General features: G+C 40.4%; 1 protein-coding gene across 1 annotated transcript in view; it reads left to right on the forward strand.

Moving 5' to 3' along the window:
* LOC134355506 (LHFPL tetraspan subfamily member 5 protein-like) overlaps window positions 1–14,204 on the forward strand; it is a 126,390-nt gene that overhangs the window by 105,440 nt on the left and 6,746 nt on the right. The window contains exon 3 of the mRNA XM_063065480.1: window positions 13,106–13,148. Coding sequence (XP_062921550.1) covers window positions 13,106–13,122 — 17 coding nt within the window. The 3' untranslated portion in view covers window positions 13,123–13,148. The remainder of the gene's footprint in view (window positions 1–13,105; window positions 13,149–14,204) is intronic.

The raw sequence follows: 14,204 nt of genomic DNA on the forward strand, positions 1-14,204 counted from the left end.
CTGCTCCTTACTATCCCGTTTCTGGTGAGCCTTTACCGTAATCACCTTTGGCAGCGGCACTACGTCTAACAACCCCTGACTGTACTTGGTCCTAACCCTTGGGACCTCCTGACAGGATTCCCACACATATAACCATATAACAATTACAGCACGGAAACAGGCCATCTTGGCCCTTCTCGTCCATGTCGAACGCTTACTCTCACCTAGTCTCACCGACTTGCACTCAGCCCATAACCCTCCATTCCTTTCCTGTCCATATAGCTGTCCAATTTAACTTTAAACGACAACGTCGAACCTGCCTCAACCACTTCTGCTGGAAGCTCATTCCACACAGCTACCACTCTCTGAGTAAAGAAGTTCCACCTCATGTTACCCCTAAACTTTTGCCCTTTAACTCTCAACTCATGTCCTCTTGTTTGAATCTCCCTCACTCTCAATGGAAAAAGCCTATTCATGTCAACTCCATCCAATTTTATCCCTCACTATCCTTTTGCTATTAATATAACGGTAGAAACCCTTGGGATTTATTTTCACCTTATATGCCAAAGCAACCTCATATCTTCTTTTAGCTTTTCTAATTTCTTTCTTAAGATTCTTTTTACATTTTTTATATTCCTTGAGCACGTCATATTCTCCACACTGCCTATATTTATTGTAGATATCTCTCTTTTTCCAAACCAAGTTTCCAATATCCCTTGCAAACCATGGCTCTCTCAAACTTTTAACCTTTCCTTTCATCCTAACAGGAACATAAAGAATAAACAAGTGAAATTTGTCATCTACTATATTTCATTAGGAGTTTGAGGAGAATTGGTACCAAAGATACTAGCAAATTTCTACCGATGCTCCCGGAAGAACATTCTAGCTTGTTGCATGGAGGGGCCACTGCACAGGATCAGAAAAAGCTGCAGAAAGTTTTAAACTCAGCCAGCTCCATCACGAGCACTAGCCGCCCCAGCATCCAGGACGCCTTCAAAAGGCGGTGACTCAAAAGAAAGTGGCGTCCACCTTTAAGGACCCCCATCATGCAGGGCATGCCCTCTTCTCATTGCTACCATCAAGGAGCCTAAAGTTACACAGGCAATGATTCAGGAACAGCTTCTTCTCCTCTGCCGTCAGGTTTCTGAATGGACATTGAACCCATGAACCTCAGTATTTTGTTTTCTCTTTTTGCACTGCTTACTTTAATTTTATATATGAAAATAAATAAATTATATTCAACTGTAATTTATAGTTTTTATTATTAGGTAGTGCATTGTGCCACTGCAAAACAACAAATTTCTTGACAAATTCCAGTGATGTTAAACCTGATTCTGAATTCTGAAATTCTGAGCAACCAACCCAACCCAAGGATGTGCCGGAGGCAGCCCACAGGTTTTGTCAGACATTCCCACAGTGCTCAGCAGAACAATCAGTGTTCGTCCATCGTCGACGTCGATGAGGACCTCAACACCAGATAGTGTCGAGACTAGCGCGTGATTTGGATTTAAGTGAGGGAGAGTTGCGCAGCGTCAGCCTCACTCTCTCTTCCCAATTCCCATCTGGATCCAGTGGCAAGACAGAGTCGAGATGGCTGGAGATGGGACTAGGCACAGTGGATGACCAGGACGTCTTCTGTGTCTTGTCCTGCTCTACAAGTTCCACGACGCTTGCAGAAACCGCCTTCTTGACCGTTGGACCTTCCATTGGTCTCGTCCGCTCAATCCACCGGAGTCTGTCTTCACATGCAGGGATAGACAACTCCCTATCTCACTGAGGGTTTGAGACCCATCGGCTACCCTCACCTGGTTTAGCCGGCTCGTCGAAGCCGTTGCCCAGCGTGTGGCTGCTGTCACATACAAACAGCTACGGGGAGCCACAGGTGAGAACTCTCCTCCCTGCTCGGGATTGCTGTCTCTCTTGGCCTTCTTAGCTACTCTGTGCTTGCATATGATTGCTGTCCCTGTCCTGTCCATGTTATTTCTCCCTTTTCCTGAGTCTATGATAGCACCTGCCTTACTTGGTGTGTCTATTCCCAGGATGTTTCCCCTTCATTGTCTGGACACACCCAAAAATCTACAGGAAGCTGCACTCCCTCAATCTCAATTACATGGGGCCAACTTCTCTCCGCCCTCATTGTTTCACCTCCTGCACTGGTAATGTAAATCACCTCTCCAGTCGTGGGCAAGGGTAGGTCAGTTATTGATACTGACAATCCTGCGTCCACAAGCATTTTACATTACCAGCCCCCTAATAAACCTCTTGTGTACTTCTGTGGATACCCACTACTGGCAACCGAGGCTGCTGCCAACCTGTTTGACTGATCTCTCCAGCTCTATAATCTACTCGGCAGTCAAATCCAAAAGATGGGGTGCTGCTATGGATTCTGCCTGCTTCGGTGAGTAATTCTCACACCTTCCTGTCTTTCGATCCTGATCGATGTTACAGAACCTGGACCTCAGCACTTCTCTCTGCAATTGGATTCTTGACTTCTTAACTGGAAGACCACAATCTGTGCAGATTGGTGATAATATCTTCTCCTTGTTGATGATACAACCGTTGTTGGTAGAATCTCAGATGAAGATGAGAGGGCATACAGGAGCAAGATATACCAGCTTGTTGAGTGGTTTCACAGCAACAACCTTGCATTCAATGTCAGTAAGACGAAAGAGTTGATTGTGAACTGTAGGAATGGTAAGACGAGTGAAAACAAGCCAATCCTCATAGAGGGATCAGAAGTGGAGAGAGTGAGCAATTGTAAGTTGCTGGGTGTCAAGATCTCTGAGAATCTAACCTGGTCCCAACATATCGCGGCAGCTATAAAGAAGGCAAGACAGCAGCTATATTTCATTAGGAGTTTAAAGAGATTTGATTTATCAAATAAAACACTTGAAAATTTCAATAGATGTACTGTGGAGAGCATTATGACAGGTTGCATCACTGTCTGGTACGGAGGGCTATTCCACAGGACCAAAAGAAGCCACAGAGTGTCGTAAAATTAATCAGCTCCATCTTGGGTACTAGCCTTGTAGTATCCAAGATATCCTCAAGGAGCAGTGCCTCAAAAAGGTGACCCCCATCACCTAGGACATGCCCTCTTCTCATTGTTACCATCAGAAAGGAGGTACAGAAGCCTGAAAGCACATACTCAGTGATTCAGGAACAGCTTCTTCCCCTTTGCCATACGATTCCTAAATGGACATTGAACCCATGAACACCACCTCACATTTTTTTAATATATATTATTTCTGTATTGCACAATTTTTAATCTATTCTATATAACTGTAATTGATTTACTTATTTCTGTTCTTTCTTTCTATATTATCATGTATTGCATTGAACTGCTGCTGCTAAGTTAACAAATTTTACGATACATGTCAGTGATAATAAGCCTGATTTTGATTCTGATCCTTTTCAGGACACTTCCTCCACCCATAGCCTGAGAGGCCACGGCTCTAAAAAACCCCTTCCCTTACCCTTTCACATCTATTCCAGCAGTTCCTTATTAGGTGCCCTGTTTGTTGGCTAGTCCTCTGTGATGTCACAAATTCTCCATGATGTCACAGCAGCTACATCATGACAGCTACTTTATGACTTCTCTTCCCCCTCCTTAGTCCATCTCACCAGCCCATGATACTATCACAGAACAGGTCAATCCCACTGCTATACCCAAATCTAAAACTTCCTGCTGAGCTGTGCTCAGGCATTCCTTCAGCATTTTTAGACTGGGCCATTCCTCACTGGATTATCTAACCCTGAATACTCCTCAAACGATTGATAGGTACATTCTGCATAATCCATGGTTGGCTCATCAGCTCGCTGAAGCACTGACATTATCGTTCCCCAATTACTCTCGCCTCCCTCCAAGTCACTGCTTCATATCCCCTTGAAAGAAGTGATACCTCTTTTCATTGCTGTCATTCCCAGTAGTTGCCCATGTACCACCCTGCACTCCTTGGGTGATACTATCCCACATATTCCTCAGGCACTTTGTTTTTACCAACACATATACACATACATACATATACATGCACATATACATACATACACACATACATATGTACATACATACATGTATACATACATACATATACATACATACATATACATACGTATACATACACGTGTATACATACATGTATACACACATACCCATACATACACACATACACATACACACACACACATATACACACACACATATACACACATACACACACACACACACACACATATACATATATACACACATTCACACATACACACATATACATATATATTTTTTGGGGGGGTTCGCATCTGGTGAACTTCAATCATTTCCTCAAGCTTGCACCAGAATTCTGAATTCCCACAAGTGATTTTAAGTGAGAGCAGCTCTGACAAATGCTCCGCTTCTTCCTAGAAGTGAAATACTTATGGATGGTCATAATCAAGTCCAGGGCTGGCTCAGATTGTCACGGTTCTCGACCTGATGTTGCCTGACTGCAATAGCTGCCAATCCAATGGATATATCTGGGTATAACCTCTCTATCAAATATCTCCACACTAATTCCCACACTACAGAAAATATAAATGATGGATAAAGATTAACCAGTATATATTTAAAACAACAGTGTCTACTCTGCAATTTGCCATCTATGTATGTCTGAACTCATAATGCCTCTTGTACGCCTTTGTATTTAAAACAGTTAAAGCAAAGTTACAGACTTATTCTTAAGACACACAAACACACTTGCAAATGTGAATGCTACAGTACAGTTCCCCGAACACATATACACACACCCTACTGGTGTCCCAAATGGTCAATAACCACTCTTCGCAACTAGTGGCCTTATCTCATCAAATTACCTGAAAATGTCTGGTCTCTTACATAAACACACATGCGCGCGCACACACACACACACACACACACACACACACACACACACACACACACAACGCTACTTTTATACCTACCAGTTCAGCTGTCTGCCATGTTCATGATACTTCATGATCCCATTGTCACCAACCTGAACAGATCCAAGTCTGTGTGCTAATCTTAAAGATACTCACCCATTTACACTGCTGAAATTGCTGGCCACACGATGGGTCATGAGTGAATCCTGGATGAGCCCCCAAATGTTGTGACTGTGAACGAAGTGTCCGGAGAGACACTGAAGCTGGTGGATATAGAAGTGTTTGTTCACTCAAACAAGTAGAAATCACACTGGAGACACTCTTGGAAGATAAGGCCTGCCTGGCCCAATATTACATGACATTTTTTATATGCTAGAGATCAAAAGTAGCAGCAGGACAATTCTATAGTTACAATGTATCCACAGTGCTTCTTCCTTTGAATTACATATAATTTTCAAACATCTCAATCTTCACAGCAAAGCTTCAGGCACCCAAAATGAATGTTAATACCCACTGACTCTAGCTTGCATTCATGCATATGCAAACATCTCTGATCAGTGAGCATTTCTTGGTTTGGAATCGATCCCAATCTGCAGCTCCAAGAACACCATCGTTCTGAGCTGCATTTTAAAATCAATCTACAATCCACGTTCGGATCTGAAGACTGACTGCTGTTGAAATTAATACTTGCTACACACCATAACTGCAGAATATGCCATAACTGCAGAATACGCCATAACAATTTAGATCTGTGTTGCAATATAATGATTTTGATTTTCAGTGATAGATGATAACTCTCCATGGTGATAAATCCTTTCCCTAGTGAGAATTATTGTGCCTTTAATTTGAAATTTGATACCAGCAGCCATTTAAGAGGGAAACAAACATGTAATGCCTCAGCTGCATGCCTCATGCTTCAAGATCAGAATCGGAATCAGTATCAGTATCAGATTTAATATAACTGGCATATGTCATGTGATTTGTTGTTATGCAGCAGTACATTGCAATACATAATATAAACATTATTATTGTAAATTACAGTATTGTGTAATCAAACAGTTAAATTAAATAAGTAGTGCAAGAGGAGAAAAAAGGTGACAAGGTAATGTTCATGGGTTCAATGTCCATTCAGAAATCTGATGACAGAGGGAAGAAACTATTCCTGAATCATTGAATGAGTGCCTTCAAGTTGCAGTACCTCCTCCCTGATGGTAGCAATAAGAGGGCTGTCCTGGGTGATGGGGGTTCCAAATGATTGCACACTGCCTTTTTGAGGCATTGCTTCTTGGAGATGTCAATCAAATTAGTTATTCAGATCTGATGAAGAGAAAAATGTAAAAATCAAAATTCTATAGACTCAACTGTGCTTTTTTAACCTGTGTGATCAGTTTGGTTTCTTTACCATTGTGAATTTTGTTCATAAGGGTAGCCGCCTTTGAATATTCAGTAAAATACAATCATGTGATGACTAAATTAGTGAAGAAACAATTTAACTGATGATAGCATCACCACACGTGCACAAAAAAATTGTCAATTATACTTAAAGATCCTATCAAGTCAAAAAAGAAAATAATAAATTGGACGGCAAGATCATGAGACTTTGATTTAAGGTGTAAGATCCATTTACTTTTGGTGTAAAGCCATTAGATTTAATGCAGTTTCAGTTATAGCCAGTTCTTTACTGATGGCTATCCATGTACTGTTTAAGATGGTTGCATTTCAGTTTGAACATTGTGACTGTGAAAAATTTGATTTTGAATTACTAATGGGAAATAGAAATATATTTTGGATTGGTCTTCACAAGCAAAGACACTAAATTTATCCCAATAATAATAGACAAGCAAGATGATATAAGGAGGCAGGAACTGAATATCCTAGGCAGCAGTGACGATGTGTCTTGCAAGTGAAATTGTAGTTCGCAATTTTTGAGGAGGAGAACAAGAGTCTGCAAAAGGGTAGAGATAGGCTGAGTGGCATGGAACTACTTTGGAAGGCAAAAGGGCTTACTGTTATTTAAATGAAGTGTATCTATAAAATCTTGCAGTTGAAAGGCATCTGGGCTCCAGTCTATGAAATTCTTCCAAGGGCCATGGATCTCAAAAAAAAGAGGCATTGAATATATTATTGGCAGAGATTGAATTCTAAGGTAATGAAATGTGTGTGTAATATATAAAAGGGAGGGAGGGGGAGGGGAGAGAGGTGAGGGAGAAAGGGAGAGGGGGAGAGGGAGGGGGAGAGGGAGGGGGAGAGGGAGGGGAGAGGGGGAGGGGGAGGGGGAGGGGGAGGGGAGGGGGAAGGGGGAGGGGGAAGGGGGAGGGGGAGGGGGAAGGGGGAGGGGGAAGGGGGAGGGGGAAGGGGGAGGGGGAAGGGGGAGGGGGAAGGGGGAGGGGGAGGGGGAAGGGGGAAGGGGAAGGGGAGGACGAGGGGGCGAATGAGAGAGAGAGGGGAGGGAGAGGGGGAGGGGGAGAATGGAGGGAGAGAGAGAGGGGAAGAGTGGAGAGGGGGAGAGGGTAGACACACTCTCATCCAAACATCTCCAACGATACCAGTTTCTCAAGACTACATGTTAATAGGTTTGCAAAATCAATTCAGATTTAATAAATACATACACACAAGCACAGGTATCTTTCACTTCAAGTCAAGGCATCCTCCACCCAGAGGGAGTGTCTAAGACATCACTTGGCTGAACACTGCTGAAAAGTTCCATCTGTAAGAGGCCCAGCAACGTCTCACCCATGCTCCTTTAACAGCGCTTACAGCCAACGTTTACCAGATAGAAGGGCAAGGGCAGAAGATAAAATATTCTCCTCTTGAACCACAGACTTGGTTCAACCTTGCTTGTCACAGTGCTTGGTTCTGGAACTATCCATCCAGCAGCACTGCAGGTGCATCCCATTCACAGTAGTCATTCATGCTATCAACTCAATATTCAAAGTGGTAATAAGAATGACCAAAAGTAAAATAGACATCCCAAGAAATAACTATCTGAAATAAACACTCCATTAATACTGACAACCTTGTAGAGTCATACAGCAATACAGTGCAGGCACAGTATTTAAGTCCGTGCTGACAATGGTGCCTCTGTTCCATTATACTCACTCATGCCCGATCATGTATAGTAGGTCTTAGGTTGGCCTAACTTTCAAATATGCACCACCTTACACTTATCTGTATTGAAATCTATTTGCCACTCTTCGGACCACATGCCTAATAGAGGTTATCCACAAACTTACTGATTAAGCCTCTTGAATCCATATCCAAATCATTTATATAAATGAAAAACAAAGGTCCCAACACCAACTCCTGTGGCACATTATTAGCCACTGACCTCCATTCTAAGAAACAACTTTCATCCATCACTCTGTGCTTTCTACCTTCAAGCCAATTTTGAATCTACCTAAGTCTCGCTGGATTCTGTGGGTTCTAAACTTCCAGACCAACCTACCATGCAGGACCTTGTTGAAGTCCAAATAGGCAACATCCATTGCCCTACCCTCATCTAACCCTTTGGTTACTACAAAAAAAAACTCTAAACAAGTTTGCCAAACATGACTTCTCACACACAAAGCCATGCTATCTCTTCCTCATCAGACACTGTCTATCCAAATACGAGTAGATCCTGTTCCTCAGAATTCCCTTTCTTAATTTTCCCACTTCTTATGTCATGATAACCAGTCTGTATTTTCTTGGCTTCTCTTTGCTACACTTTTTAATAACTAAGCAAAAGTAGCCACCTTTCAGGTTTTTGGAACTTAGCCAGTAGCTCACAAAGAACTAACTATCTCTACATGATCCCTCAGAAAGTCCAAGGATGTACTCAATCAGGCCCTCAGGATTTATCCACTTTAATGTGCTGTAAGCTGCAAATATCTCCTCCCTAATAATATGAATGTCCTGCAAAACGTTTCTAAGTTTCCCTTATCTCTTGAACTGCCATAATTTTCTGCTCAGTAAACACCAAGCAGAAATGTTTGTTAAAACCCCCAGCCATCTCCTGCAGCTCAAGCCCTGCAGATCCCTAAGAAGCCTGCTCTCTCCCCAGCCACCCTCTTTCCTCTGAATATAGCCATAAAAACTCTTGGGGTTTTCCTCAATCTTACTTTCCAGATCCAACTCATACCCTCTCTTTGCAACCCTTATTTCCCTCTTATGTACTGTATTCTTAATCTTTTTATAGTCATCAAGGAACTCACTCATCACTAATCTCCTAATACCCAATTTCTGCTTCTTTCTTTTTCTGGGTCTAGATATCTCTCATCAGTCAAGGTTCCCTAAATTTGCAATGTTTACCCTTCACTCAAACAGGAACATGCTGCTCTTGGTGACTTGCCTTCACACTCTTAAATTTACCATTCATTTCTTTCCATTTAAACAGGCTCACCCAATCAACCTTTGCCAGAACCTATCTAATTCCCCCCAAATTAGCCCTGGTCCATTTTAGGACTCTATCCTATCCCTTTCCCTCACTATTTTAAAACTATGTGCATGCTAAATAAATTGTTCCAAACAGCAAATTTCAAAATGATATTTTCCAATCTACTCCAACAAGTAGCATAGAAATGGGGTTTAGTGTCAATGCTCTGACAGCATCAGGCAACAGAAGTGCAGTATTGTAACTCCATCTACAGTACATCTCTGTAAAAGCAGGTTGTATACCTTCTATTTGTCAGAAAACCAAGTATAATATTTCTGAAACCCAAGTATAATAGTTTTTTTTCCAATAACATTTAAGGCTGAAACCACTATGAAGGCTGCAGGCATTTTATATGCTACAGTAGATTTTAAATGATGCTGTGATTGATTGATTGATTGATTATGGAACTATGAGGAAGGTGCAATTATTTAATGTTTCTAGTTGATAAATAGAACTTAATCTAAAATGAGAATAGACATTGTACATTAATATTTGCTGACAGTACCACTTATGTATTATCGACCCAGTTCATTGATTGGCATCTTATAAATAAGGTTTTCAATGTATTAATTATATTCTTTGAGATTGGTATATATTTGCTCCAAATCCTGGAAGCTTATTATTGTTAAACTTAGAGGGGTCTAAACCTTGAGCCCCTTATTAACCCCCTAAAGACTAAACATAAGATCTGAACTTTGATTAGTATCTTATTTAAGTGAAGGATTTCTAAATGTGTGCTCATTGTTACTGCTGAAGTGTATCAACTTGAAAAAAGGATGAAAGTTGATGCAAATGTGAGTGAATCAAAAAGAAAATCAACTGAAGAGGTTATGTCCATGTTTTGTAAATACAACCACCGTATTAGGATGCCCCAGAGGGGAACATAAAAGGAAGTACGCTACGAAGTTTTACTTGGTAGTACTTCGAGACTTTAGAAAAATCTCTTATACCGTTAAGCTGATTAAGAAAAACTGGAATGTGGGGACTCCATATGCTTTAAAGATGTTCAAATAAATGCTGTTCTGATCAGAATTTATTTCATTTACTTTCAAAAGTAAATATCAATTTGCTTTGGCAGAAGCAGATGAACTGTCTGCAAAAATAACGTGTTAACTTTACAGAATTTTTTAAAAATTATATAAATGGGACATACTCAGAAGGCTTGCATGTAGCCTTCCTTCTTCCAGACCCAGGATCCAACAATATTAGCACAATGGACACGAGGTCTGCAGAGCGGACTTTGCATTCAGCTTCTAAAGAGTCTAAAATGTCTTAACTCACCCCCTTTTATCCCCTCAAAATTCAAGGCATACGGAAGATTAGAGGGAGTAGAGGGGGGTGAGAGCAGACTGCATTGTACAGCACAGTTCCAAGATGCTTTCCATCTGCTGCTGCCAGAGAAGTGCCAAATTCAGCACATGATGGAACAATGGGCCTTAATCAAATGTCACCAGAGCAACTTGGCATTTCAGATTTCACATTTCCTATTGCACTTCATATCAATCCAAATTTGCCATGATGGTGGAGGGAAGTGGTGTGTAGTTGCAACAGCAAATGATGGTTAAACAGAGAGACCAGTCCATCTACCTACGATGATGGCTGGAGAATAGTTAGAGAAGATCAAGTTAAAGGAAAAAAGTTGAAGGGGGAAATCAGCTGTTAGAGAACACATTGGAGCTGATCGTCCTGATCAAACCTGCTACCTGAACCCTTCTGCTCAATAACTGAACACTCTAAGCCAATCTCAATGAGGACAGTATGGCCCTCCATACCCAAGTCATTCCACTGCTTAAGGTGAGGTGAGCAGCAATTTGGCTTCAAGATTTATTTCTCATGCCCTCATAATCATTTAAATACAGCTTAAACTGATTAAAAAAAATTAGCAGCCAATCAAATAAAAGCAGTTGTGTATTTTACTCTTGCTATTCCTACTGTAAAGCTGAAGATCCAAATGCACTTTACACCTGGCCCCTCCTTCAATTTTTTGCACTCCATTGCAAGTCCAGTGCTAAAGCAAAGCAAGTGGGCAGATGCAGTGACATGAAAATCAGATACACTGAAAATGGAGATAAGGATAGCCAGAGATTCCCTACTGAACTGCAAACTAAAAGTATGATCTGGCCAAATAAGCTTAACAAGGCAATGAGTGGATAAAACTGACTTAGGCTTAAGCATTTACTGACAAATGCGGAATGCTACACTATTAACGCTCAACACTACTTACAGCATTCAATGGTAAAACATTACACTGCAACAGTTTATTTGAAATGACAGGCAAAGGCTGCTTGTGGAAACCATTTGTAAGTTTTTATCAAGGTTATAGTTCAAACATCAAAACTCAATACTTGAATTAGTTATGCTATCAATTTCTTTCTAAAATAAACTCTTCTCAGGCTGTAAGTTGGGTAAAGATATCAATTATAACTGAAATTCTGATAACAAACCCTGCCATCTTCTTTAAGGATGATGCCTGGGCAAGTCCAGTCTAGTGGTATTTACATCCCTGTATTCTGTCCCTCCTGATTGGTCAGTCCTCATCTAATCAGGTTTCTGCACTCCCACCTTGTTTACAATCGAATTCCAGTTATTACTTAGAACAAGACTTTTGCTTTTGTTAAAATTATTTTCTTCTAAGAACTGGAGTTTAGAGTGATTTAGAGTTCAATTAAGTGCCATGTCAAAGTTGTTGCATTAATTTACTACACTGACTTTATTTCTTAATTACTTAATTATAACACTCCAGCATGTGTTGCATCTTAATATTTATTCTATACAGAGTGCATCAAACTTCGCAAATATTTATCCATGCTTATTGAAAATTACACAAGTCAAAATGAAACAAAATTTTGTTTTACATTTCATTATGTGAAACTAACAAATGATGACTGAACTGGCTCATAACTAATAGAGCTATTGTCTCTCTATGTCTAATGATTGAATCCAGTTTGTTCCCATCTACATACATCCAGACTGTAAACCAGGGCATAAATCATATCTTTTGCAATCTATCTAGTATTCAATCTATACAATTAATTTCTGAAGAAATAAAAAATACTTTTTCATTGCCAGAGTATGCTCGGTGATATTATCGTTTCTTAAAAAAAATACTTAAATGGAAAACCTCCAACCATGTAGGCATGTTTTGTGACTATTTAACACTCAGATATTTTGGGGAGCTATCTATACGATGTAGCTTTCTTCAGGAGCATGGTAAATTTGCCACTGACCCAAGTTGTTCTTGTGTGCTATTACATTTGAGTCCTACGTACTAATTACATGATTGTTACTTATACTGGAAAATATAGCCCATCTGACCTACATATTGAAGAGTACATGTGGAGTTTTGGGTGGGAGATGAGCTTGAGATGGTATGTACTGCAATATATACATTCGGAGGCCATTTTATTAGGTACAGGCGTGGTCTTCTGCTGCTGTAGCTATCTACCTCAAGTTTGATGTGTTTGTGTTCAGAGAAGCTCTTCTGCACACCACTGTTGTAATGTGGGGTTATAGGAGTTACTGTTAGCTTTAACTAGTCTGGTCATTCTCCTCTGACCTCTCATTAACAAGGCGTTTTCACCCACCTAATAAAAGGTCACCAAGTGCAATTTCAAATGTTATTTGAACTGGATTTAAGATTGTAATGGCAACTCAGTTTATAAAGAAGCGAAAACGCCAACATATTTTCATGTCAGAACTCTTACTAAGGTTAAGCTTCATTAAATCCTATTATGCATGCCAGTTCATGCTTTCAGCTAAAAACGTATTTATATGCTAATTAGTTCCAAATCCTTATCTGTATTTCCTATATTGCAGAGGTGGACAATGCCTAAGGAAGGCATCAGCATTATCAGTTATGGTAAGTAGTTATTTTAAGGTTATAATGAATAAACATTAACAATGTTGGCAAGTTAGCATCAATATATGCTAGAAGCAAAGTGTAAAATTCCTCTCTATGTAAAGGTAAAGCTTTTCAACTCCTTTCTAACTCCCCGCCAATTTTGTTCAAACCCTTTTTACAGTAGTGACATAGATACTGCAATAATGGAGGCATAAAGAATTAACCCAGATCTGCACCATCTCGCTTGTTGACTAAGTTTCCTGTTTCATGAAAGCGTTGCATCTCTGACAAAAAGGGTGTTGCCCAAAGCAACCTTGATGATGTTTTTCTATTTATTGTGGTAATCTCTCAATATAAAATAGCTACATTCTACATCTCTCAGGATCAAAGACAGCTGATGGAAGTCTATAAAATTACGAGAGGCAGACAGCATCTTGCCCCCGCTTGGGGGAATGAAATTTCTAATTTTAAAAGACATGCATTTAAGATGGGGGGGGGTGGGGGGAGAGTGCAGAGGTTCAATAGAGGTGTGAGGCCAGGGTTTAATAGTGGTAGGTACCTGAAATGCAATGCCAGGGGTTGAGACAAATATGATAGAGCTTTTTAAGTGCTTCTTAGATTAGCATGTTAATGTGGAGATAGAAGGGATTAGGTGTCACAAATTTAGCACATCCTGTTCCTGTGATGTAGTTATGTACTTTTCTATATTCCAACTGAACATAGGCATTGGTAATCATCCAAAACAGCACCTGAGAATTCTGGATGTGGAACTTACTATTCCATTGCTGCCTAAGATCCAAGTGGCTAACTTTAGGGTTACCCTTTCTTGCATCAGTTTAAATGTTGAGCAATTGAGCAACCTACCAAGACTGACAAAAACTACAGTATTGGGGAAAGAAAACGTTCTTGATGTTTTTCAGCCCATGCAAAGTACTAACTAGCTCAGATTTCACTGCAACAAAGCATCGCAGCACATTGGTTGGTATCCACACTATTGAGCTAAGCATATGCCATTATTGCAAGCTTGTAATAGTGCCACAAAGGAAAGAATAGAACGAAGGACTAAAACTGAGA

This window comes from Mobula hypostoma, chromosome 13 (assembly GCF_963921235.1).
Source record: "Mobula hypostoma chromosome 13, sMobHyp1.1, whole genome shotgun sequence".
NCBI classification, from domain to species: Eukaryota; Metazoa; Chordata; class Chondrichthyes; order Myliobatiformes; family Myliobatidae; genus Mobula; species Mobula hypostoma.